General features: G+C 44.6%; 1 protein-coding gene across 1 annotated transcript in view; it reads right to left on the reverse strand.

Annotated features, from left to right (window-relative positions):
- LOC308170158 (L-fucose kinase-like) overlaps window positions 1-23,766 on the reverse strand; it is a gene marked incomplete at both ends in the record, with an annotated part of 36,940 nt that extends 13,174 nt beyond the window's left edge. The window contains 17 exons of the mRNA XM_080544914.1: window positions 7,402-7,629; window positions 8,619-8,785; window positions 9,372-9,588; window positions 12,370-12,725; window positions 13,423-13,496; window positions 14,055-14,228; window positions 14,612-14,713; window positions 18,135-18,241; window positions 18,370-18,541; window positions 18,925-19,044; window positions 21,053-21,133; window positions 21,233-21,330; window positions 21,562-21,634; window positions 22,479-22,604; window positions 22,819-22,869; window positions 23,107-23,258; window positions 23,685-23,766. Of these exons, the coding sequence (XP_080401040.1) occupies window positions 7,402-7,629; window positions 8,619-8,785; window positions 9,372-9,588; window positions 12,370-12,725; window positions 13,423-13,496; window positions 14,055-14,228; window positions 14,612-14,713; window positions 18,135-18,241; window positions 18,370-18,541; window positions 18,925-19,044; window positions 21,053-21,133; window positions 21,233-21,330; window positions 21,562-21,634; window positions 22,479-22,604; window positions 22,819-22,869; window positions 23,107-23,258; window positions 23,685-23,766 (2,380 nt within the window). The remainder of the gene's footprint in view (window positions 1-7,401; window positions 7,630-8,618; window positions 8,786-9,371; window positions 9,589-12,369; window positions 12,726-13,422; window positions 13,497-14,054; window positions 14,229-14,611; window positions 14,714-18,134; window positions 18,242-18,369; window positions 18,542-18,924; window positions 19,045-21,052; window positions 21,134-21,232; window positions 21,331-21,561; window positions 21,635-22,478; window positions 22,605-22,818; window positions 22,870-23,106; window positions 23,259-23,684) is intronic.
- Between the last annotated feature and the right edge of the window lie 1,234 nt (window positions 23,767-25,000).

Here is a 25,000-nt window from a genome sequence, read left to right on the forward strand (position 1 = left end):
TGTTTGGTACCTGTACTGTAGCAATGACAATAAAGTCCATTCATTCATTCATTCATTCATTCATTCATCTCCCCTCCCTAATTCACCATTTGAACAACAACAGTGTTCTCAGACAGGTTTGGGTTTGGTCATGACATGCTCCACTCAACCAAAAAAAAGATCTTCATGACTTCATGTGCCTCAGCTCGTCTGATTTCGAGTCCAGCAGCTTCTCAGTTTCGACCAGTGTGTTCTGTTTTTCTTTGCATCTTCTTCTCAGGGTGTTTGATTTTGTGAGCAGCTGGGCCATTAATGATCCACATTTCCCCTCTGCCTGCTCGGCTAGCTGATCAGCATCTCTTTGGAGGGAGTGGCACACCTCTGTCAGAACCTTTTTCTTTTTCTTCAGGTCTTCTATGTCCTCTAGAACGGCTTTTCTCTTGAGGCCCTGTGCAGAACTCAGTTTCTTCCTCCGTTCATCTTCCAGGTAAATCCTGTACTTTGACCTTGCAGAGGCTACTGAACCCATGAACTCCTTGGTGAGAGGTACCTTGAGAACACCCCCACAGACACAGACCTTGTCGCAGATCAACCTCAAAGCTTCCATCGACCTTTCAAGGATGTTGCACGTTTCAACCTCCTTGTTGATGGAGAATCCTCTTTCTACCGTGGCTTGTCCATGGGACAGAAGTAGAAGGCTCTGAGAAAACTTGGACAGCTCAGGGTAAGACTGGCTGAGTGCTGAGTGCAGGAACACATCAAGCCGCTCCTTCAGGGGCTGAAAGGAGAGGAATCTCTCATCTCTCGCCTCAAGAGAGAGAAAGCTCTGGAACTGTTGGACGATCACATCACCTGGAACAGGGGAAATTAAATAAATATTACTAATAGGTTAAATTAAATTCTAGTCATTTAGTTAATCTTTCATTGGACAAATACACGGCACAGTGTCTGTAAAGTAATTAAAAGGAAAGCAGTGTAGTGTAGATATCTTCTGTGTTACTATTATTTCATTCGGATGCATTTGAAAAAAGCTTAGACACTTTCACACTGACAAAAGAATGCACAGAAAATGGTCTTAGCCTACAGTAACCTATCCACTTCTACTCTCTGTATATTTTTCCTACCAGCTGAGACGCCTCCTGCCAACTGCTTGTCCTGCAGCATTGTTTGTACTGTTGTCTTCATCTTTGCGAGGCACCACTCTGCATCTCTGTGCATGCTTGTGGGATCCAAACATCCAATGGCCCTGATCACTGGAATTTTCAGGGGGCTTTTCTCCTGCACTTTCTTAACCATGTTAACCAGGCCCTGCATGCACTCTTTCCTGAAGGTGAGCACAGAAAGCTCACCTACCCTGCTTCCTGGCTTGCCCTGAAGTGCCCGTGACAAATAAGGAACAGACTATAAACATAGGCTATAAATTATGTAGAAGGTAAGCTTTATAGTCTAAAAAAAGTTTCTCCATATCCGCTATTATTATTATTATTATTAATTAATAATAATAATACAAACAGCAGAATAAGATGTACAAATTGTAGTTGGATTGGTGTACAGATAGAGCAAATCCAGACATACATCCCTGAAAAGAAAATAGGCAGTATCAAAATTACCTTGATGGCAGTTTCAGCACCCAGGCCTATGTCAACATCCTTGTAGGATACCCTGTCCGCCTCATCAGCCACGTCAATTTTGGTCAGCTTCAGGGGAGTGGCGTCTTGCAGGAGCTCCCCCTTTACAAACCGCCGCAGGAGACTCTTAAAAGGATATAGCAAGCAATCAGTGACAGAACTATCCTACTAGCCTACCATTAAACAGATAATTGGTGTGAGTGTGTGTGTTTCTTTGCATCAATGTTTTATCTCAAGTGACTTGGCCAATCTATGTAAAACTGCACATGGCATTGAGGATGGATTGGCAGAGGGGCACTATTTTGCAGAGTTGTGGACCACCACAAATCCACGGGTATGGACTAGTTAATATAGATTAATCATAGTTGAATTAGGCCCTAGTGTAATGACTACCTTCAGCAGCTCACTCAAATCTTTGGCCAAGAAGGGCAGAACTGGCTCATCAGTTTGATAGTTGGTCAGGAAGGGCCTGAAGGTCCTGGATATCGCCAGGAAGAACTGGAGCTTGGCGATGATGAGGGGATCCGCTTGTGCTGCCTCAATGATGTCGTAAGAGGCAGTACCGGGGTTTGGGAGCTTCTTCTGCTGGACTGCATCCATGTACATCATGATCATTGGCCACACTAGAATTGCCCTCTCTGACACAGGGACATTTTCAACCCACCTGTGCAAAAATGGACAATGTCAGGTCACTCCAATTTTAATTGTGTCATTTTACTTCATTGTTGCCACATAAAAACACAGACATTTCAGGCCAAGCCCTTTCTCAATGTGTATTCTCAACCTACCCGCGGCCACAGAATGGTAGCGGAAAGCAGGTGGACCCAGTCAAGGCAGTGAAGTCTTCCCTCCTAGCTGGAACATTGTGGAAAAGGAAATGGAGTGCTCGAAGGAGCTTGTCCAGCTGCCACATAGTAAAACCTGCCTTCACTGCATTGTGGATGGTGTGAAGCCCACAGCTTCCAACATTGACTAGATGAGCACCATACAGCTCAGCATGCTCTTTCTGGAGGAGGTCTGCCAACTTCAAGTTGACATTTGGGCCGTCCATACTGATGGATAGAAGCTGCGTCATATTGAGTTTTGCAACACATTCCTTTGAATAGACACAGCAATTAGTATTTAATGACAATATTCATTAAATGTTTATTCTTGAAATACACTGCCATTCAGACATTCAGTAAGATATTAACTATAGCCTAATTTCCACTCATCATTATATGTAAATTACTTCCAAGCCATTCAAGCTAAACTGAACTGCTAGCCTGGTCACCCAACTTCACTCCTCAAGAATAATGAAGACAATTTGCTAGTTAAAGGACCCACAATAACCACACACACACACACACACACACACACACACACACACACACACACAATCAATCAAAATCACACATCCAACAGTAACCTTATTACACCACTCTCTGTGTCACATTTATCCCTAGGGATACATTTTTATCCTTACTGACAGACAACCACCCTCTCTACCGTCCATGCCTCCTCCTCCCCAATCCCATCAACCTGTGTCGAGTCACTTGCCACATCCCAATCTCATCTATTAATCTACACTTTAGCCACACGATTGTCCATAAGTATAAGTATGAAAAATGTAAATAAACGTACTTTGATGTGATGCAGCAGGTCGTCAGCTTTTCCGTGTCCCAGGAATTGAGAGCCAATGTACCGTGATTGAACACGGTCATCCTGCCAAAACCGAATGTGGACGTCGAGCTGTTTCGTTTTTGTTGACTGGTTGAGAGACTCGTCAAACATCAGCACAAACTGGCCAGCCTTGTTAATGGTGTCAATGAGCTGCTGCTTAAAGTATGGTGCTATCCCGAATCTTATTATATATCCAGTTTTGTCCTTGCCACAGGAGAACGCCTTGGCAATGTCCGAGTCTGGAAACATTGCCTTGAAAACATCGGAAATGTTTTCGTTTGAGTTCAGTGAGTGGTGTTTCACCGCTGTGTCGAGACACCATATAATCTCCGCACGCAGTGTTTGTGTGCCGCCCAGAGCCAACCTGATGTCGGCAAAAGACGAGGCAGAGGTGGCTGCCCTGTTAGTAGCCACGGTCGTAGCTGTACCGTGAGCTTCATTGGGTGCGGCTGGTGTAACGTCGGCAGTAGATTTAGGTAGTGTTGCAACGGCAGTAGCACAAACATTTACAATAGAGAGCTGCCGCTCTCGGTGACCAACGGCGGCCTTGTGGCTAGCGCCATGCATGTGCGACTTAACCCCGTTGATCCCCATCGATGCAACACTTATTTTCTTTTTACATATACAATACGCCTCCCTGATATTACCGGCGACTGGTTGCAGGCAGCCATGGCTTAAAGTCTGGCACATCCAACCAGGACTCCGCAAATGTACACTTTCCCATTGTTATTTTTTTACACTTTCCACTTGGTTTCTACAAAATGATTCAAAGAAATTCGTTTTCGTCTTTCGCTCTCAGGGCGTCATGTGACGTAACCTCGGGGTTATGCATTACGTTAAAGTTTCCGGTTCATCTTAGTTTTTTTAATAAAACTAATAAATTCACGAACTTTTACTAAAAGTTTTTAGGACAAACTCTTTGGACAGAGTCTAATTCAGAAAAATACATACAAAATTCAAGACCTCATAAAATCGTGATAAGACTTTTTAATACTTATTAAGGGTCTTGATTTTCCCAAAATCGATTTATCAACTTTTAATACTTTTCAAGACACCGCGGACAATGTGTGTGTGAATGGGTGGATGAGAGGCCGTTGTAAAGCGCTTTGGATAAAGGCGCTATAAGTCAGTCCATTTACCATTTCGTAAATTCGCTCTGAGAGCGCCGGAGCGCACAGTGTGTTCAACGGCAAGGGACCAAGTAATTTGATTGGACAAGAGGCATTCCATGAGTGCTGATCAGATTTCCAGAGCGAATTTACGAAGGCAGCCTATATCTTTTATTGTGTCATTTAGAATGTTGGAATGTATAGAAGTTCTGATGCTGTTTATCACTACCATGACAACGGATGTAAAACATTCAAAAGTAAGTAACTTCAGCTCAGTGCAGTGCAGTGTTCTACATTCATTTGCAAACATGGACAAAGAGAGAGAAGATATTGAGAGACAGTGGGAGGATATAAGGAGTGCTATGGAGGCCTTGGAGAAGAAGGAGGAGGAGATGGAAGGAATGGAGGTGGCCCTCTTTGAGGAAAGGAAGCAGCTCAACAGAGACAACATGGTGTTGAGCAGGAAGCAACAGCAGGTGGAAATAAAGGTAGAGTGGTGGAAAGAGAAGACAGACATCTTATTGGAGGACAGGGAGGAGTTGAGGGCAAAGGAGGAGGCCGTTTGGAAGAAGGCAGAGGAGGTTGAGAGGGGGAGTGAGGAGATGGAGAGAGAAAGGGAGGTGATGGAAAGAGAGAGACAGGAAATGCAACAACAGCGTTTGAAGAACAAGAAAGAGGAGGAACTTCTGAGGAAGGAGAGAGAGGAGATGGCTGAGAAGGGAGAGAGGCTCTGGCAAAAGAGGCTCAAACTAAACAGAGCTCAACAGGAGCACATGCTCAAAACATGGAGCGACACTGATGCCCTGACTAACCAGAGAGGACTGCTGGAAGAAGAGAGAGAGAAGTTAAAGGAGAGGGAGAGCAAGATGAACTTGAGAGAGAGTGAGGAAATGGAGAGGATGGAAAGAGAGAGACAGGAAACCGAACAGCAGCGTTTGAAGAACAAGAAAGAGGAGGAACTTCTGAGGAAGGAGAGAGAGGAGATGGCTGAGAAGGGAGAGAGGCTCTGGCAAAAGAGGCTCAAACTAAACAGAGCTCAACAGGAGCACATGCTCAAAAAGCGTTTGAAGAACAAGAAAGAGGAGGAACTTCTGAGGAAGGAGAAAGAGGAGATGGCTGAGAAGGGAGAGAGGCTCTGGCAAGAGAGGCTCAAACTGAACAGAGCTCAACAGGAGCATATGCTCGAAACATGGAGCGACAGCGACGCCCTGACTAACCAGAGAGGACTGCTGGAAGAAAAGCTGGAAAAGATGCAGACAAGGGAGAGCATTATGAATGAGAGAGAGAAAGAGGAGAAAGAGAGAGAAGAATTGAAGATGGACAAAAAACCGAGGGAGGAAGCTCTGACAAAAGAGAGGCAACGGATGGTGAGTGAAAAAGAATGAATAGAACGAGATATAATCTACAGTAGTCTATAGTCTGACATCTGAGGCTGTGTTATGGTTGGGGGGAAATGTGTAGGCTATACCTTGACCTAACTACCATGATCTGCTTCCTGATTTGTGGACCAAAGTCACTACTCTGACTTTGCATTCTACCTCCTCTTCTTCCACCAATCACCTCTAACCCCCTTATGTCCTGTTTTGACTTTGTTGCAGGTGAACATGGGCCATAAGGATCACCTAACGGTCACCACAATCGCAGCAGCCTGGGCCCTGAATACCAGCCTCCACTCAGAGAAATCCCAGCCAGCAGGCTCAGGTAATACATCCCATACACTACATGAGTGTGTGAGGGTTTGTGTGTGTGTGCGTGTGTGTGTGTGTGTGTGTGTGTGTGTGTGTCCATACAGTTCATTATCAAGGTATAACAAAAGAGCTTAAAGTATTATTTCCAGTGGAGTGGGGCCTATAGACTAATATAATCAGCTGAGCTCACTTGACATTGGCCCTGCCTGAATACAGTGATTCTGTTGCAGGAGATGGCTTACTGACCTGATTGGCTAAGGAACTGGAGAGGAGAGGAAGGAGCGGAAGACAAACTTATTATTGATAACAAACTTGATTATAAATGCTTTCACCATTTCATCTGTGACTACTTTGAACTGCAACTAGGGAGTAACTATGGCAATTCTTGAATGGCCAAGTCAATCTTTACATTTAATCCAATTGAACATAATTTCCTGATAAGAGTTTAGGCAAAAAGATCTAAAAACAAACACCTGAAGATGGCTGCAGTACAGGCCATCCCCAGACAATACCCAGCATCTAGTGAGGTCAATGGGTTGCAGATTAGTTATTGCAGTTATTGCATAATCCAGGGTTCCCGCACCTTCTGAAACATCAAATTCAAGCACCTTTCAAGGACTTTCAAGACTCAATTCCCTCAAAGTCAAGGACCCAACACGGCATAGTTTGAGACGCATCTAGATGAGAATTGATATAATAGGAACTATCCGCTCACAGACAACAATTAAAAAGAGAGGCTTGAATGTGTGAACACTAGATGGTCTCTTGCCTTCTCTATCACAGAACAGCAAAACAATATATTGTGAAATATGTGTAAAGTTAAGCAATACAGAGACTTATTTACTAGTTGACGAGCTAAGAAAAACATTTTTGAATATATATTTTAAAAAAATAGAGAGAGAGAGAGAGAGAGAGAGGAATTCAAGCACTTTCAATGACCTATGTCTATTTTGAAAAACTTTTAAGGCCTTGATTTTTTTTCTCTCAAATTCACAAACTTTCAAGGATTTCAAGGACCCGTGGGAACCCTGCTGACTGTTCACATAAGTTTTATTTCAATTTTCAAATAAGAAAAACCCCTGACCCGACATGTACTGTACTACCACACCACTCCTCCCTCCATCCCTCTCCTCTCTCCCTCCTCCCCTGTCCCCTGCTTGCTTCCTCCCTCCATCCCTCTCCTCTCTCCCTCCCTCCTCCCTCCCTCCTCCCCTAGCCCCTCCCTCCTCCCCTCCCCTCTCTCTCCTCCCCTCCCCCCTCCCCCCTCTCTCCTCCCCTCCCCCCTCCCCCCTCCCTCCCTACCTCGATGGAGGGAGGAAGCAAGCAGAGCCTCACCAGGTGCGTGCGGCTGACAGTGGTCCTTCAGATCCTCCAGCCTTTCACAAACGGTCTCCATGGCGACACCGCAGTCCATCCCTCCGCTGGAACTGACCAATAGCAGGCGGGGCTCCTTGATGCGCCGAGCCCTGGCGCCGATGGGCCGCCTCCCATCGACCCTCACGGCCACGTTGACCACGGAGCCGCCGTGTTCAAAGGCGATGGGGGGCGTGTCACTCCAGCCACCTGGGGGGGAGATTACTGCTGTTGACTGGTGGTGTGTTCATAAGAACTTGTAATAATAATAATAATAATAATAATAATAATAATACATTATGGTCAAATGCCCCCTCCATGGCTGTTCTCGTTTAACAGATGGATGGTAAATGGACTGCACTTATATAGTGCCTTTATCCAAAGCACTTTACAACAGCCTCTCATTCACCAATTCACACACACATTCACACACCAATGGCGGCAAGCTACCATGCAAGGCGCCGGCCCGCTCATTGGGAGCAATTTGGGGTTCAGTGTCTTGCCCAAGGACACTTTGACATGTGGCCAGCCGGGGCTCGAACGCCGATCTGCCAACCTTCCCATCATTAGACGCCGACTCTACCTTCTGCGCCACAGCCACCCCACATTAGACTTATATAGTGCTTTTCTAGACACTCAAAGACGCTTTACAAACTGAAAAGATCGAGTAGTAATAATAAAAAGAAACAAAATAAATAAATAAAAGAAAGTATAGGGGCGTAATTGAGGTAGTGCTGGGGACACATGGGAAGGGGAGGGGGAGAGGGAGAGGGTTAACTGGTGAAGGCGAGCTTGAAGTAGTGGGTTTTGAGGGCCTAATATCTCCAGGCTTACTGCTGTGACTGGTGGTGTGTTAACACTAGAACAGCCGTGCCTTTTTTACCTACTAAAAGAGCCGCCTCTTTACAATGCTCAAGCTGCTACTTACACACAACGACCACTAGTTGGCCATCTGTTCAATTAGCCTGCTTCCTACACAGAAAAACGGCAAAATAGCTTTATACTATTGATGTGATTTTGAAAATGTAAGGATACTGGGTGGTAGAACACACATATCTAGGAAAAGTCATGAAAGGAGGGTCCTGAAATTTGATAGAGTGCAAAGATATAACATTTTTCTTTAGTCACAGAGGTCAAATGACCCCTCATGGCTGTTTTAGTGTTCATAAGAACTGGTGAACCAGGCCTCTGCGACTCACCTGATAGGTCCAACCTGGCAGGACACTCCACTTCCTGCCACGCCCCTATGGGCATCACCTCGCCACGACCGATGGAGACGTACGCCTGTGCTGACATCACAGCTTGGCGTAGCAGCACCTGCCCAGCCCCCTCGTAGTGTCGCGCCGCACGCACTAGCAAGTCTGTCCTGTAGAGGGCAGCAACACATCCACGCAGTAGGTCACACTAACACTACTAATACTGCATGTATTATTGACTCGTGTAAATGACAAAATAATGATCTGTTTCCATTGTCGCAAACTCAAAGGCTGCATCACGATAATCTTGACCGGCTTCATTTCTAATACAGCCACTTTTGGATTTTTGTTGCAAGTAATTTACATCTAATTTAGGCTTAAGAAGGTACAGTATGTAACATTTCGAGCTTTCTAAAAGCTTCCTAATGGTTGTAACGACTCTACGTTTAATAATTAGCAATCAGGGAAAGAAAGAAATATTTCATGAACGAATCCTGTTTTGGTCCGGAAAAAGCACATTCAGTGTTCAGGTAGTCAGGTAGTGTGCTGGTAGTCATAGTAACCAGGTAGTGTGCTGGTCGTCATAGTAACCAGGTAGTGTGCTGGTAGTCATAGTAACCAGGTAGTGTGCTGGTGGTCATAGTAACCAGGTAGTGTGCTAGTCGTCATAGTAACCAGGTAGTGTGCTGGTAGTCATAGTAACCAGGTAGTGTGCTGGTAGTCATAGTAACCAGGTAGTGTGCTGGGTGGTCGTACCTGCTGAGCCAGTTGAGTCTCTGGGCGGCCAGGGTCTGCACCCCGCCAGGCAGGTCCCCCCGCTCCAGCAGAGAGAAGGCGTGGCTCCAGGCAGGGTTGGCGGCCGGCCCGCTCCTCAGACCCCCCCTGCCCTCCCCGGCCAGACAGCCCAGCACGTCAGCTATACAGGCCAGGCAGCGGGCCGCCACGCCCAGGTTCTCTTTGCTCCCTGCCGCGACTGGAGGTCCCAGAGAGAGAGAGAGAGAGAGAGAGAGAGGGTGGAGTGTTAAAAGGTGCGATCTCAAATTCATAGACAGAGCTTTGTGTTACTTTGAGATATCTATGTATCCCACTCTGAGCTCTCTCAGAATGAACCGATAGAGAGCAAAACGCAAAATTCTACGCTAAATACTGGTGGGAAGCCTGCATGACCCCATCGCCAGGAAGTCCTCGTTTTTAAACCAAAAATGTCTTAGAACCCTAGCCTCATGCCTAGTTCAGTGCCATTTTAATTATGCAATCAGCTCATGGTACTGGAACCTCAACAAACCTCTGAAAACTAAACTTCAAACAGCACAGAAGAAATTAATTAGAGTGGTGTTGGGCTTCCGTTACAAAGCGCACGTTGGAAAGGCCCAATTCATGGAGCTTCAATGGCTGCCAGTTGAAGCCAGAGCCAGTCAGATGCGTCTTGTGACAGTCCACAGGGTCCTGAACAACAGAGCTCCGGCTTACTTTAATAATCTCTTTGAGAGAATAGCACACTCATACAACACTAGAGGAAGCTGCGATAATCTAGTCCCCTGTAGACACAGTAAAAAAAACAGGAGAAGTTTCGTTCACATATACAGGCGCAGTGGAATGGAACAAGTTGCCTTTAAGCATCAAAGAAACTGACAGTACCGCAGCTTTCAAGGCTAAGATCAGAATACAGCTGTTTAGCAACATCCCACTGTAAACCAAATAGAGAGTTATAGGACAGGAGAAGCACTTGTATGTTCCAGGCTAAATTATATACGTCTTGGAAGTTTTTATGGACTTGTTGGTTGCTATTGATGCGCTTTGTCTTCCCACATCAAGGACCTGTTTGTCTGTCTGTTCTGTTGTACTGTATGACTGTATGGGAGTGTTGTACTCATAGGTGAAAGTGGGCCGGAACGGTCCGGTGCTGCGTTCCGGCAAGACTTTCTGTGCCGGAACGCCGTTGGGGGAAGAGATGCAGCTGCCTGTCAATCAAAATCCGATTGCTGCAGAGTGCAGAAGCAATCACGATTCACGATCCATAATTTCCAACAAGGAAACACATGGCTGACGTTATGTTTCCTTGCGTCTATTTTAATACCTTTGAAAAGGACATGTTAACCCGCTTTACAGTAGACCCGAAGCGACGCGACGTGGTTGGGTGGGCAGCACTGGGCACTGAGACAGTCCGACCGGGATTACAGTCGCGCCGTATGGAAGCATATAGTGGACTTTATTCAAATGTTAATGCAATTTGAGATTGCATTTGCATGTTCCACTTTTGCATGCATTCTTTCAGACAATATTCAAATTCAAATGCAATTCTGATGATTTGCATTTTCATTTTCATGTACCTGATGTGCACATTCGCTGTCAATATTAAAATAATAAGGCAAAGCCATTTGACATTTAATTTTCAAAGTCATGCGCTGCTTTGTAGCTGACAAAATTAAAAAGTTCATTCTAATGTGAAAATTACTATGCAATCCCAAAATAGCATATTCATTTGCCACTTTTGCCTGCGTTATTTGAGTCAATATTCAAATTGTAATGCAATTATGTGATTAGCAATTGCATTTATATGTTCTAGGAAACACATCCGCTCATTAGAATTGCATTTGAATTTGAATATTGTCTGAAAGAATGCATGCAAAAGTGGAACATGCAAATGCAATCTCAAATTGCATTAACATTTGAATTTAGTCCACTATATGCTTCCTTAAGCAAGCCGTGTTGCCAGATTGGGCTACTTTTGGTCACACTGACAGGACAGATGGATTCGGCAGCTTTTAGACTGGTTGGGCTGGAAATTGTCAATTCCATCTGGCAACCCTGGTAGCAAAATATGTGCATACGTATCTGGTAGCCTACTGGTACTTTCAAATCGCATCGTATTATTATTATTAGTAGTAGTAGTAATAATAATTACAATTTACAATACAAATACAACAATTGGGGGTCCCTCAAAGAAAATGTGGGCGCACTGCGCGCGCACAACATCAACCTCCAAGGCTTGATTCTGACCCAGGAAAAACCCTGGTATGTACTGTATAACATGATAGCCATCTATGAGCAATGCACTGTATATAAGATGATGACCAAGGGTCTTTCTGCTGCTGACCAAGGGGTTGAGTTCACTTGATGAGGCCCAATTTTGTTTTAGACTCTGTAGGCTACTGTATTTGTTTATTAAGACTTAAGATATATTATCTGAATTTCTCTTGTTTTATCAAATGTTCCAATTATTTTCATTTCTTGTGCTGGTTTAAAATTGCAGGAAACTAGCACAAATAATTGTGTGGGTGAGAGGGGCCGACGCTACCAAAACGTGCACAGTTTTGGGTCGCTCCACCACCAAAAACTCTCAAAAACTTTTGGTGAAACTTGGCAGCCCTAAAGTGTTTCTAATTTCGACACCAACACCACGATGTGTGTGTTCAGGGATGCATGAAGCTGGGGGCAGGAGGAGAACAATATGAAACGATGAAGGTTGGGGTAGTAGCCTATAGTTCCTGTAAGAAACTCAAACCACTTTCACCCCTGGTTGTACTGTATGGGAGTGTTGTACTGTATGGGAGTGGCTGTTGGTATGGCCCCTTCCCCTCGTGGCCCTTTTTAACACCAGGGACAGCGACGGAAACAAGTCACAGACTTTATCGCTCCATCCCTGACAATTACAAGCATCATTGTCTCCATCTATGTATTTGTATTATTGTCAATAATTCAAATAAAAATAAAAAAAACGATAAAAAAAAACATTTGGAAACGAGCCACTCACTGGAGTCTAGTGTGCTCAGCAGCGCCTCCTGCTGGCCTCCCAGCACAGCAGCTCTGAAGCAGGGCAGGAGGCTGTGGTCACTGTGGCCCTTCAGTGTGTCCGTCACTCTCCTCCTCCCTGCCAGGAAGAACAGCTCCTCCCTCCAGCCCAGCTCCGCCTCCTGGTCAGCCAGGGACAGCACCTCCCTGAGAGACAGCCTCCAGGCCCCCTGCCACTGCTTCAGCGACCCAGGCCCGCCCAGCAGCCAGCCGACGCCCTCCTCCAGCCCTACAGCGCCCTCTCTGGGCTGGAAGACCGGGAACAGGCGAGCCTCCAGGAGGGAGCGGGGTCCGCTGGACCCCCACAGCTCCTCAGACCTGCAGGGGAGGAGGGGGGAGGTGTGATGGGGGGGTAGTGGTGGTCTAGTGGATAGTGAGTTGGACTTGTGATCGGAAGGTTGTGAGTTCAAATCCCGCCTGAAGCCACACCACTACTAGTGTGCCCTTGGGTAAGGCACTTAGCCCTCAGTTACTCCAGGGGGAATGTCCCTGTAATTCGTAATTGTAAGTCGCTTTGGATAAAAGCGTCTGCTAAATGGCAACATTTAAAATTAATTATTATGTTCTGCTCATCCACCTGAGTACAACAGCTAGTCACATACTGTATCATGTTTTCAGTTTGAATAACATGCAATAATACATAGTTTATGCATGCAATAGTGGAAATAGCTAATTGTTTTCATATCGACAATGCGTGTACAGCCCACACAGATCTTGTAGAGGGATGTTAAGTAGTTATACTGAGAGTGGTGCTGCTGCTCCCATTCATGTCCCCTGGCATGGCTACATGGCTACATGGTAGCTCCCCGCCAGACAAAGAAAGCTCAAGAATGGAAATATTACTGAAAAAAGTGTCTAGATGAGCTGGGTTTCAGGTTTAAGGCAAGGTCAAGGGTCATGTTAAGGTTAATGTTAAGACAGGGGGTGGGGTTAGTCTCTATTCATCTCTATGGTGGTTAGTCTCTATGGTGGTTAGTTTCTAAGATGGTTAGTCTCGCCACGCTATCAGTCCTACTGTATCTCAGTGCGGTCGTAGAGGTCTCTCCAACTGTGGTTGAGGAAGGTAGCAGTTCCATGGTCAGAGGCGACCTAGAGGAGAGGGAGGCGTGGGTGAGAGGCAGGGGCGGAGAGACGGGGGGTGTCTCAACTGTCTCTGCTCTACTCCTCAGATCCTTCTTAGCTGCACTAAGGAGCACGATAGGAGATATTTTCTGCCTGCCCTAATAAGACTGTACAACTCCTCCTCTGGCTGGCTCGATGGGGGTGATCAGAGTCAGGCTGGGGGATGTTAAATACATTACATTTTTACATTTTTGGCATTTAGCAGACGCCTTATTCCAAAGCGACTTACAATCAATACATTTGACTAAGCAATCCACCAAAATCATCAATCCACCAGTCGTAGCAGGAAGAGTAATCCAGCTCAGGCCCGGGGCCATTGATAGAAGGAAAAACCTTCTTCTATCACCTTCTTCTAAACCTAACCTTTTTTTTTCATACTGGACTGTTCTTACTGTGTAATGTTTCAGTGGTATGACTTGAAAACATGCTTCACTGTCCCGTTACTGACGCAGGGCACTGTAATGACATCATGAGCTACCGAGTGACGACATGAACAAAGGAGAGCAAGAAAAAGCGTTTTGTTACCTCAAGATCATCAGAAGCCCCCAGTGCTGTATAAACAGTGAGCTTCAGATTTCCAAGTTGTACACGGTGTCCCTGGATGATGATGTCATTAGTTAAAGCCAGCTTCCGGAGGTGCGATGAGGAGGTCACCTCCAGGCCTGACAATAAACAACCTGACTGGAGCTCTAGTGGACCCTGGGGGCAAAGTTCAAAGGTTAATCAGTGACTTGACTCATTTTCGAGTATATCAGTCAGTAATATCAGCTGATGTTGATATGGTCCTAAAAAAGAAGAGTAAAGTAATTACTTTTTGCATACAAGCCTCAGATATCCTAATGACAAGCTACTACATTTTTTCTACATTGAGATGATGTGAATGTTTGAAAAGGGGGTGAAGAATTTGTATAGGCGTTGTTAAGAGAAAATATAATATATAAACCTCTCTTTCTTTCATGTACCCCATCGGGTACAGATCAGACCCTCAATAAAGGAAGGATGCAAGTTTGAACTATTCATATAGTGAATATGTGATTATGTCAGAATATGTAAACAGGCTCTGAGACTGAACACCTCCTGACCTGCAGATGGCAGTGTTGGATGACTGCTCCTGTCGACAGGCTGACGTCCCCCTCCAGCACGCTGTTGATCACCCTGCCTCCATCGTCCACACAGCGGGGGTTCTAGAGGGATGGACAGACATCAAGACATCAGTCAGCCGGAGTTTAGGATAAAATTCGCTTTGCTCTGCGTCGTTTGGAGCTGTGAGAACGCGCATTCGAAGTCGCTCCCGGAGCAAACAACCAACGCATGCTCCGCTTGAAAAGGGTGGTTTCGCTCCGGTTAGAAACGACGCATCGAGGCTGTCCATAGGAAAACAACAGCGCATGCGCGTTGATCTGGATAAGAGCGGGACGAACGGGCAATTTTAAATTGTTCTGATCAATCAACTAGCATGTCTGTTGCTTCGATAACGTATGTTACTTCGTTTACGTAAAGGGCTGTGAGAACGCAAATCAGAGAAATAATTTATGCAACAATGTTACAATCTCATCCACTTGCTCCAGGTCACGATTCAGACTTTCATGTGAGAACATGACCTTAGATTCATAGATAGAGCTCAGTGTTTCCTCCAGGAATTTTTACAATGGTGGCGGGTGGGCGTGACCGCGCGCGCAGCGCGCGCGATTTTTTCGCGTGCACGCGCATGAAACGCGCACGCGCGCTCAAAACAACGTTTTTTTTTTTTTTCCTAATCACAGCCAAAACTAGAGGATGGCCAAAAAAAAGAAAAAATGAATATACAGAATATAAACTTGTGACTGACAGTCACATACACACACAAAGATCATCAGCTATAATATAATACGAAGTAGGCCTACATGAGCACAAAAGCGGCTAACGTTACTGATTAACTGTTTACTGTAGTGCAGAGAGATGGTAGTCGTAGGCGGCGTATCAAATGACAAAGCTAAACGTTTAATGAAGGACATGAACGATTGTCAACAACACACTCAAGCAGTAAATAGAACAGTCTAAACAACTTGGGTACTACGGACGGAACAATAGTCTCAACCTATAGTTCCGTGCGTGAATTATGTCAACCCACCACATTACAGAAGTAAAATCACAGTCAGATGGAGCATTCGGTAAACAGCTGAGTATCAGCTGAGTTAAAGAAAACAAACTCTTACCTTTGATGAGACCCACATGAGCCCTGTTTTCCCGTACTTCTCCCGTGTGTCTCTTATTGTCCAAATGTTCCCTGAATTTTAGCTGCATGTTTTTCCAGCATGTAATTCCGTTGTCAATAAAAAAATCGTCTCCCCTTCTTTTCCCCTTGACAATACTGTGTCGTTGCTAAAGTGACGGCACATAAGAATCGTTTTTTGACTTGCAAATGTCTGCTAACGTAGCACTTGAAACTGGCGCCGTTCTCTGGACTGCAGCTGCTCCCGCGTTAGCATTAGCATCCATCTTTTCTTCTCCCTTCTCACCGTCACGAGCTCAAATGACACTTGTCGGCCGATCTAACTCTTAACACTCACTTACAGGACTTCTGACACCATGTTGTGTTATTCTATTAAACATACACGTGAGTCCTTCTGTATTTCAATGTAAGTGTCTTTATTTTAACTCGCTCTGTAAGCTCTACAATACCGGTCTCTTGTTGTCTCGTCGTAACCTGCCCACCTGACCTGGGGGGTATTCCATCAACGTCGCTAAAGGAAAATCCTGGCTTATTTTTGATAACTCTCGCGAGACCTATCAGAATATGCCTGGATATTTGTAAGAACTCTCGCGAGATTTATCAGACTAAACCTGGATTTTCCCTTTAGCGATGTTGATGGAATACCCCCCGGATGTCACTACGGTGGCCTGTACACAATAACAATAATACCACAGTTTACATTTAGACCAATCAGGAGCCCTTGTGTCACGTCGTCAACTGAATGTCATTAATCTGATTTTGGATCAGCGGTTAGAGAGAGATGGGCGTGGATTTAGGTGCACTTTTAGTCAACATCCATTATAGCGCTGATCTAGGATCAGATATATTTGAATCAGCTAAAAAAAAAAAAAAAAAAATTTTTTTGAGAACTTTTTGTTTTTTTTGTTTTGTGGACTGAATCAATTCGTGGCGGAGGAAATTCCATCGTGGCGGCCCGCCACCAATAAATGCATGTAGAGGAAACACTGGAGCTCCAGTATGGATTCAAAGGTTCGCTTTAAACATATTTTGAAGCTATAATATGACACATGTATACAAATAATGTCGTAAAACAACCTTGCTATCCTGCAAGAATCAATGGGAATACTGTACATTATCATTAATTGAATTGACAATAGCAGTAACTAGTGCAGATTGTACCTTTAACAGTAACTTACAACTTGTTAAACTACATACAGTTTGATGGCACAGTAAACAAGATATGACATAGAAATAGGTTCAGGGTCAGCAGGAATAGGTTTCTATCTCTTGACATTGTCATCAAGTCATTGCCTATAAACAGACTGCACTTACATAGCGCCTTTATCCAAAGCGCTTTACAACGGCCTCTCATTCACCCATTCACACACACATTCACACACCAATGGCGGCAAGCTGCCATGCAAGGCCCCGGCCGGCCCGCTCACCGGGAGCAATTTGGGGTTCAGTGTCTTGCCCAAGGACACTTCGACATGTGGCCAGCCGGGGCTCGAACCGCCGATCTGCCGACCTCGCGATCATTAGACAGCGGCTCTACCTCCTGCACCACAGCCCCCCTTCCTGCGCCACAGCCGCCGCCTATGAGTTTTGTGAATGCAAGGACTGAATTGAAGCATACAGATATTCAGAGGAGGTGTGAAGAACGCTTTTCAATTGAGGCTGGTGAACTGTCCTCCAGTTAAATACTCATCTAATACCAGGGTATATACAGGAATATTGAGGTTAATTTCAATACCTTTCTAAGACTTTTTAAAGACCTTGTCAATATTTTTCCAGACCTCACCGCCGAGCTGTAACCGTTTACTTCAGTGACACCTTTAACTTAACAGTTTTAGTTTGCAACAGACTAGACCACTATCATACAACACAATTTCCGGTTCATCTTTGTTTTTTAATAAAACTAATAAATTCACGAACTTTTACTAAACGTTTTTAGGACTCAAACTCTTTGGACAGAGTGTAATTCAGAAAAATACCAACAAAATTCAAGACCTCATAAAATCGTGATAAGACTTTTTAATACTTATTAAGGGTCTTGATTTTCCCAAAATTGATTCATCAACTTTTAATACTTTTCAAGACACCGCGCATACCCTGAATACGCATCTATCAGCTCTGTGTCCCTGGCAGTGAGACTTATACCCTGATGGCCTTAGAATGTGGTTCTGGCATCACAAGATGTTTTCTCCGACACCTGGTCTTCAAACCACTTGACACACTCATGGGAATAAGGCTAGACAACTAGGTATAACCCTTCCTCATGTCAACTAGCTTCAGTAGTAAATAACTGTCTGTGCCACAGCTGTGTAAAGTTTGTAGTCATGACTGTTTGTGACATTTGATGTCTTCTGAGTGTCCTGAAGGCGTTATGAAGGAGGAGGGGGTTCCAGTACCTGTATGTGTGAGAGGGTGTCTGTCTCTGTCCCCTCGCTAGTCAGACGGGAAATATGCTCTCTCCCAGACATAGTCAGGTAGTCATAGCAACCACCTGGAACATAAACTGCAGGGAGAGAAACACACACAACATCTTGACATCTACAGCTAAATAGTGAGATGACAATAGAATTGACAAAGACAGCACTTTTTTGTTTTTTACCATGTGTACATTTAATGGATAATAAGACATACCCATATTGAGTGGTGTCCCCCGCAGTGTCCTCCATAGCACCGCCCGTGCACTCCTCACTGCTGCCCCCTGTGGCCCTGCAGGGGAACTGCAGCCTGGTCTCTCCCCGTTCACAAACTCCGACTCAGTTAGGTCTGAGCAAAGGCACATCAACACATCCAGGAAAAGGGAGATCTGGAGAGAGAAAGAGAGAGAGAGAGCACTTTTTGGCAATATGTTTTGTTGTATTTTCACGACAAAATGAAATGAACTAAAAAAACAACAACATTGATTTCTGAACGGACTGTGTAGACCCCAGGAAGAGTAGCTGATGCTAATCAAATGATCAATGTCAACGTGTTGACATTCAAAATGGAGTGAATTATATTTCATAAATTACAGACAGCATACAAAAAAAGAACACTAAGAAATGCAGTGACAATATATATGTATATATATATATTTTGTAGCAACCCCTGTTATTTCCAAATAATTATTTATTGTTGGGAGGGAGTGGGAAAGAAAAAAGGAGGGAAAGGAAAAAAAAAAGAATAGTAAGAAGGAGGACAGAGCCGTACTTGGAGGGGGGGAGCCCCTGAGTCCATGCCCATATACGTACAGCCGTCCAGGGGGGGGGTGACGTGGGTCTGCAGCAGCCGCTCTGACGCCCCCCGGCAGAAGAACACCGGTCCAGAGACCTGCACACATCACATGAGAGAACGTGACGTCGGTCACATGACCGCAGGAAGGAAACATAACTTGCCGGTGGAGAGAGGACGCTGGCGTTGCTTGTTCGCCGCTTCTCAGCCCAAAATCTAGATATACTTGCAGCAGTGTTTCCTCCAGGAATTTTTACAATGATGGTGGGTAGTGCTGACCGCGCGTGCGTGCAGCGCGCGCCCGCGATTTTTCCGCGTGCACGCGCATGAAACGCGCACGCGCGCTCAAAACAACGACGTAATTTCAGCCAAAACTCGAGGATGGCCCAAAAAAATAAAATGTTTTCCTGTACTTCTCCCGTGTGTCTCTTATTGTCTGTGTCTGCATGTTTTTCCAGCATGTAATTCCGTTGTCAATAAAAACAAAAACACTGATCTGACGTTTTTTTTCACAACGTTATTACTTGTCACTTTAAGCCCAGGAGGGAGTTAGCGATTAGCGATGTTTAGCTTAGCTTAGTTTAACAGAAGTATCTTCACTTTTAACATGACTTCCCGTGGTCGTAGAGGGCTGGTCGACGGCTTAAAATGACCGTGTAGACCTGTAGACCTTATATAGTCATATATAACCTTATGACCTATATATAACCTATATGACCTTATAGTCTTGTGTTTCTACCCCGGGCATAGCCGGTGTTATTCACGGACAAACACTCCTGTTAGAGTGGTTCTAGTACACTGGACATAGGTAACACATAGAGAGGCTTCTCCTCTCTCTCTCCATACTACACTACACTACACTACGCTAGCTCGCGGTGTTCGGGTGACAGCCAGGGCGCGTTCGTAAATACGCTCTGGAAATCTGATCAGCACTCACGGAATGCCTCTTGTCCAATCAAATGACTTGGTCCCTTTATGACGTTGAACCCAGTGTGCGCTCCGGGGCTCTCAGAGCGAATTTACGAACGCAGCCTCAAGTTCAATACTCGCGACACACACGGACTGGTCCAGTTTCAGCGCTTGTGGGTGTGTCTAGCGCTGTGAAGGTCTGAAAAGCGGCCTAAATCTTTTTTTTTTTTTTTGGTTGAGAAATCTGAATGGTGGCGGAGGAAATTCCATCGTGGCGGCGCGCCACGATGAAATGCATGTAGAGGAAACACTGACTTGCAGTATACAGAGTAGATAGTCCTACAAAGACACTTAGATTTAGATTAGTAATCTAAACATTAATTAGGCCCCTATACTTTCTTTTATTCATCTTTTGTTTCTTTTTATTATTACTACCCAATCTTTTCAGTTTGTAAAGCGTATTTGAGTGTCTAGAAAAGCGCTATATAAGTCTGTGTTATTATTATTATTATTATTATTATTATTATTATTATTATTATTATTATAATAACTGGAGACATTCAATATTTTGGCAAAAGAGTTGGAGGAACAGTGACTAATTACAGTAAGTGCATGTAGTAGATGACTCTATTGACTTATTTCCATGACGGATTGAATACAGAGGCGCAAACAAACCAAACTTCTCCCGAAAATGGGACGAGGTTAACATGGAGGAATTTGATTAATTAACATGGGATGCAAAGCTAAACTACTGATCCTATGAAAGGTAGATTACCTTAGATAATAATAATAATAATAATACTACATTATATATACTATATATATCATATATATATATATATATATATATATATATATCGTATATATATTGTATATATATATATATATACGACTTATATAGCGCTTTTCTAGACACTCAAAGACGCATTACAAACTGGAGAGGAGAGGGTTAACTGGTGAAGGCGAGCTTGAAGAGGTGGGTTTTGAGGGCCTGTTTAAATGTTGGCAGGGTGTTGGCCTGTCTGATGTGGTTGGGGAGGGCGTTCCAGAGGGACGGGGCTGCGGCTGAAAAGACCCCATCACCCCAGGTCCCTATCACCCCAGGTCCCTATCACCCCAGGTCCGGAGCTTGGTCCTGGTGGTCTTAAGGGTGGTTTGGTCGTCAGATAGCTCACATTTCAAACATGCATTGACGTACCAGTGGCACCTTGCCATCAGGCTGTATGGCTTCACGTATCCTCCCCTCTGAGCCCTTGTAGATGATGTCACGTACACCACCCTAGAAGCAGAGGGACACACCTCCATTGGCACTTTCTGTGGGTAACCATCTTCATACAGCAATAGAGATAGATACATTAAAAGGGCATGGATGATTTACCTTCGTATCAGCAAGGTAGACTCCATGGTTCACAGCATAAGACACGTCACCGGGCAGTGCCAACACTCGAACCCCAGTGAAACCCTCCCACGACATCACTAGAAGACAGGGAATGAACAAGAGAAAGGGGTGAACAGGTTTACCATGAGGGTGAAGAGAGAAAGCCAAAGTTGATCACGCCCCTCTTTTATTCAAACTGCATTTCCCAGTTCATGAAGTGGTAAATACAACCAGATTGCATTCAGTAGTAGTAGTTTTGAAGTCTGTATAATTGTGGACCATTGAGATAGCTGTATAACTTGCTAGCTGGATAGGTAGTAGGATCTAACCGTTGGAGGTGGGCATGGTCAGGATCATGTCAGTGCTGCACACCCAGACTCCTGGAGGCGAACCAGGACAGACCTACACAGAATGAAGCACACTATCAAACACTTGTCTGTACCTATCACTGTCATGTTTTTATATCATGTTTTATATCACTATTTGCACACACGCTGCTCCATGCTGTGATCTTGCAGCACCAATATAAAGTATTTCACCCCCTGCTCATTTTGCGAGTTTACCCTCTTACAAAAAAAATTAAACTTCATATAATGTGATTTTCTGTGATTTTTTTGGTATATTCTGTTTCTCTGTTAAAATGATGATTTTACAACTTGAGTACTGGATACAATACAATAACCATACAATGCAATAAACATAATACAGAAAGAGTCTTAAAGATGTTACAAGATAACAACACATTATGTCAAAGCTAAACATGTTAGTTTATATGACACAGAGGGAAGAGATAACAATATGGGTTTGATGCTGTTCCATGTTATGGTGCATAATAACTCAAATCTATAACCATAGCCATCACAAATTCAAAGGAACTTTAGAAAAAATAGCAAATGGATACTGTACATGTTTTTAAATAAAATAGACTGCTGCAATAAATGTATATTATGGCTTTACAAAAAACAACAATATACCCATGGATATGTTACGGTACATGTGGGAAAACTAGGGTTAGGGTTAGGTGCTAGGGTGACTTGGTACATGCTGGCATGTCTAACCCTAACTCTAAACCTAACCCTACCCCTAGTTTTCCCACATGTACCGTAACAGATATACTACTTATCACAGCTGGCATCAGATATGTTATTATCAGGCCACTTCAGATCACTTTTGGAGAGTTCAGTCATGCTGGAAAGTTCCATGTGAAAAGACAACAACATAGCCTGCAGTCTGGCTCCTAGCTGACCTGGTTGGAGAGGCAGTCTAGCAGCCTGTCCAGACAGTAGACTGGACTCTGCACGGTCTGAGCTGGGTTACCAACAGGCAGCCAGCAGAACGCCCTGCCACAGCTGTCCCAAGGGAAGTCCCGGCCCTGCAGACATGAGGAGGGTTTGGAGGACGACGACGACACAGAAGGAGGTTAGGCTACTCCAATTCAATGACATTTCCAACCCCACCCCACCCCCGCCCCCACAAAATGTTGCAACATTCATTAAAAGTAAAAAGGCATTGATTTGATTCGATTTGACAAATTTCACCTCCCTCTATCCAACCCCCCCTTTTCAAATGCTCCTAACTGGACTCACGGTGTGTAAGATAAGGATGTGGGCGTTGTCAAGGGCATCTGCGGTTACAACCTGAAACATGCAAGATGGAACAGAGTCACTGCTCTGCTGTAGGGCATGGAGATTGTCATGCACTGTCAATATTCACAAGTCTTGCTTCTTGTCAAATCACTTACAGTACACCCAAGGGTGTAGCCCGTGGGTATGGTGGCGTTACTGTGTTAAATGCTCGCCACATAGCCTATGGCAGCAGGAAACAAGACAGTTAACATCTTAACATGTGACCATCGCCAGCAGGCTGCCACTCACTGTGTATCCAGCTCTGGCGCTCAGGTGCTCTGCAGCCACCAGCAGGGCGTTGAGCGTGGCCCCCCCACTGCCCAGACGCTCCTGGGGGTCCGACACCGTCAGCAGCAAGGTCCCCCGGGGGACAGTTCCACGCTTCTGCCGCAACTCCAACTCTGACACACACAGGCACGCACGCACGGGCGCACACATGGGCACACGGGCACACGGGCACACACACACACACACACACACACACACACACACACACACACACACACAGAGACCCAGACACAGACACAGACACAGACACAGACACACATGTTGGAAGTCAGTGATTGACAACAATATCTAAGGCCAATAAAGTGAGATTTCACCTTTTTTTTCCTATGACATGCATTAAGACAGGGTTAGGGTTACTTTTGTACTTACACATAGCAACTTGTAGGCTATATATATTCATTTCACGTATCCATACCTCCAAATCTGCGACTTGCATCGTGGGGGACTACAAAAAATAAACAAACTCTAGCTGTCACTCACCTCTCTGGAAGGCATACACGCTGTCAGTCTGTCTGTCTGTCTGTCTGTGTGTCACTCACCTCTCTGGAAGGCATACACGCTGTCTGTGTGTTGGCATGTTAACACTATGACCGTCCAGCTGAACGCCTGCTCCCTGGACATGCTGATGTGATCAGATCCAACTCCTGATTCCAACACACCACCACGAAAGTTCACCGGATGATAAAGTCGCTGTATTTCCAAACACGGAACTTAATCCTTTAAATCTTGAATAACGGGGAGTGCATGGGGCGGGACCATTGCATCCTCTTTTGGGACCTAAAGCAAACTATATGAGTCACCGTTGACTCCACAGACCGTTAGGGTCAACGCTTGCACTGTCCTCGCAATAATGTTGCGATAGGGTGGACATTACAATGCATCACGGTTGATTGATCGTTTGGCAACCCAGTCATTTCACAGCAAGCTTGAGAAGAGCTTGACTCTTGCAGATTACCTCGATATACTCGTTTCGTCTGTTATGTCCCTCGTGTGTTTCCGTAGTGGGTACGTTCGATTTACACGCCGCGGTCTGTTCTGGTTCAAACGGCGTGGTCTTGAAAATACAATCGAAATATTTGTGAAACTGTTTCAGCATTTTGTTTATTATCATATAAAAACCCTATTTTCCATTCTGAAGAATATGCTATTTGTAGATAGGATACCCACACGCAAGGGATTTTCGTTTTGTATTTGTAATTAATTTACATTGTATTGTTCTAGATAGATAGATAGATAGATAGATAGATAGATAGATAGATAGATAGATAGATAGATAGATAGATAGATAGATAGATAGATAGACAGATAGATAGATAGATAGATAGATAGATAGATAGATAGATAGATAGATAGATGGATAGATGGATAGATAGATAGATAGATCTCTCTCTATATATATGTCTCTGTCTGTCTCTCTCTCTCTCTCTCTCTCTCCCTCTCTCTCTCTGAATAATTAATGTTCACCTCATGAAATCAATGTTATGCCATCTGACAAACAGGTTCATGGACCTGGTCGTGTTCTGCCATTTATTATCGGGCTACTATCGCCATCTAGTGGTGAGTTGAAGTATGACCGATGGTGTCGCAGGTGGATGCGACCCAGCAAGAAGCAGCCTCTAGTAAATTGCTATTTCTACTATTACTATTTTTGCTCTGTTGCTTTTTGAAAAACAGATTTTACGTTGTTAAAAAGGTGAGTATGCAACAGGGTAGAGGTCAAAACGTAGGGGGACTTGTTGGTTTGGGAACTTTATGGACTTTGGTTTTAGGCGTAAATCCTCCCGTCAACAGGTGTGTGATGCTCCTTCAGTCAAGATCCAACCTTCCGTCATCACGGTGTTTCCAGACAGTAATA

This window comes from Nansenia antarctica (assembly GCF_963989245.1).
Source record: "Nansenia antarctica genome assembly, chromosome: 14".
Classification (NCBI taxonomy): Eukaryota; Metazoa; Chordata; class Actinopteri; order Argentiniformes; family Microstomatidae; genus Nansenia; species Nansenia antarctica.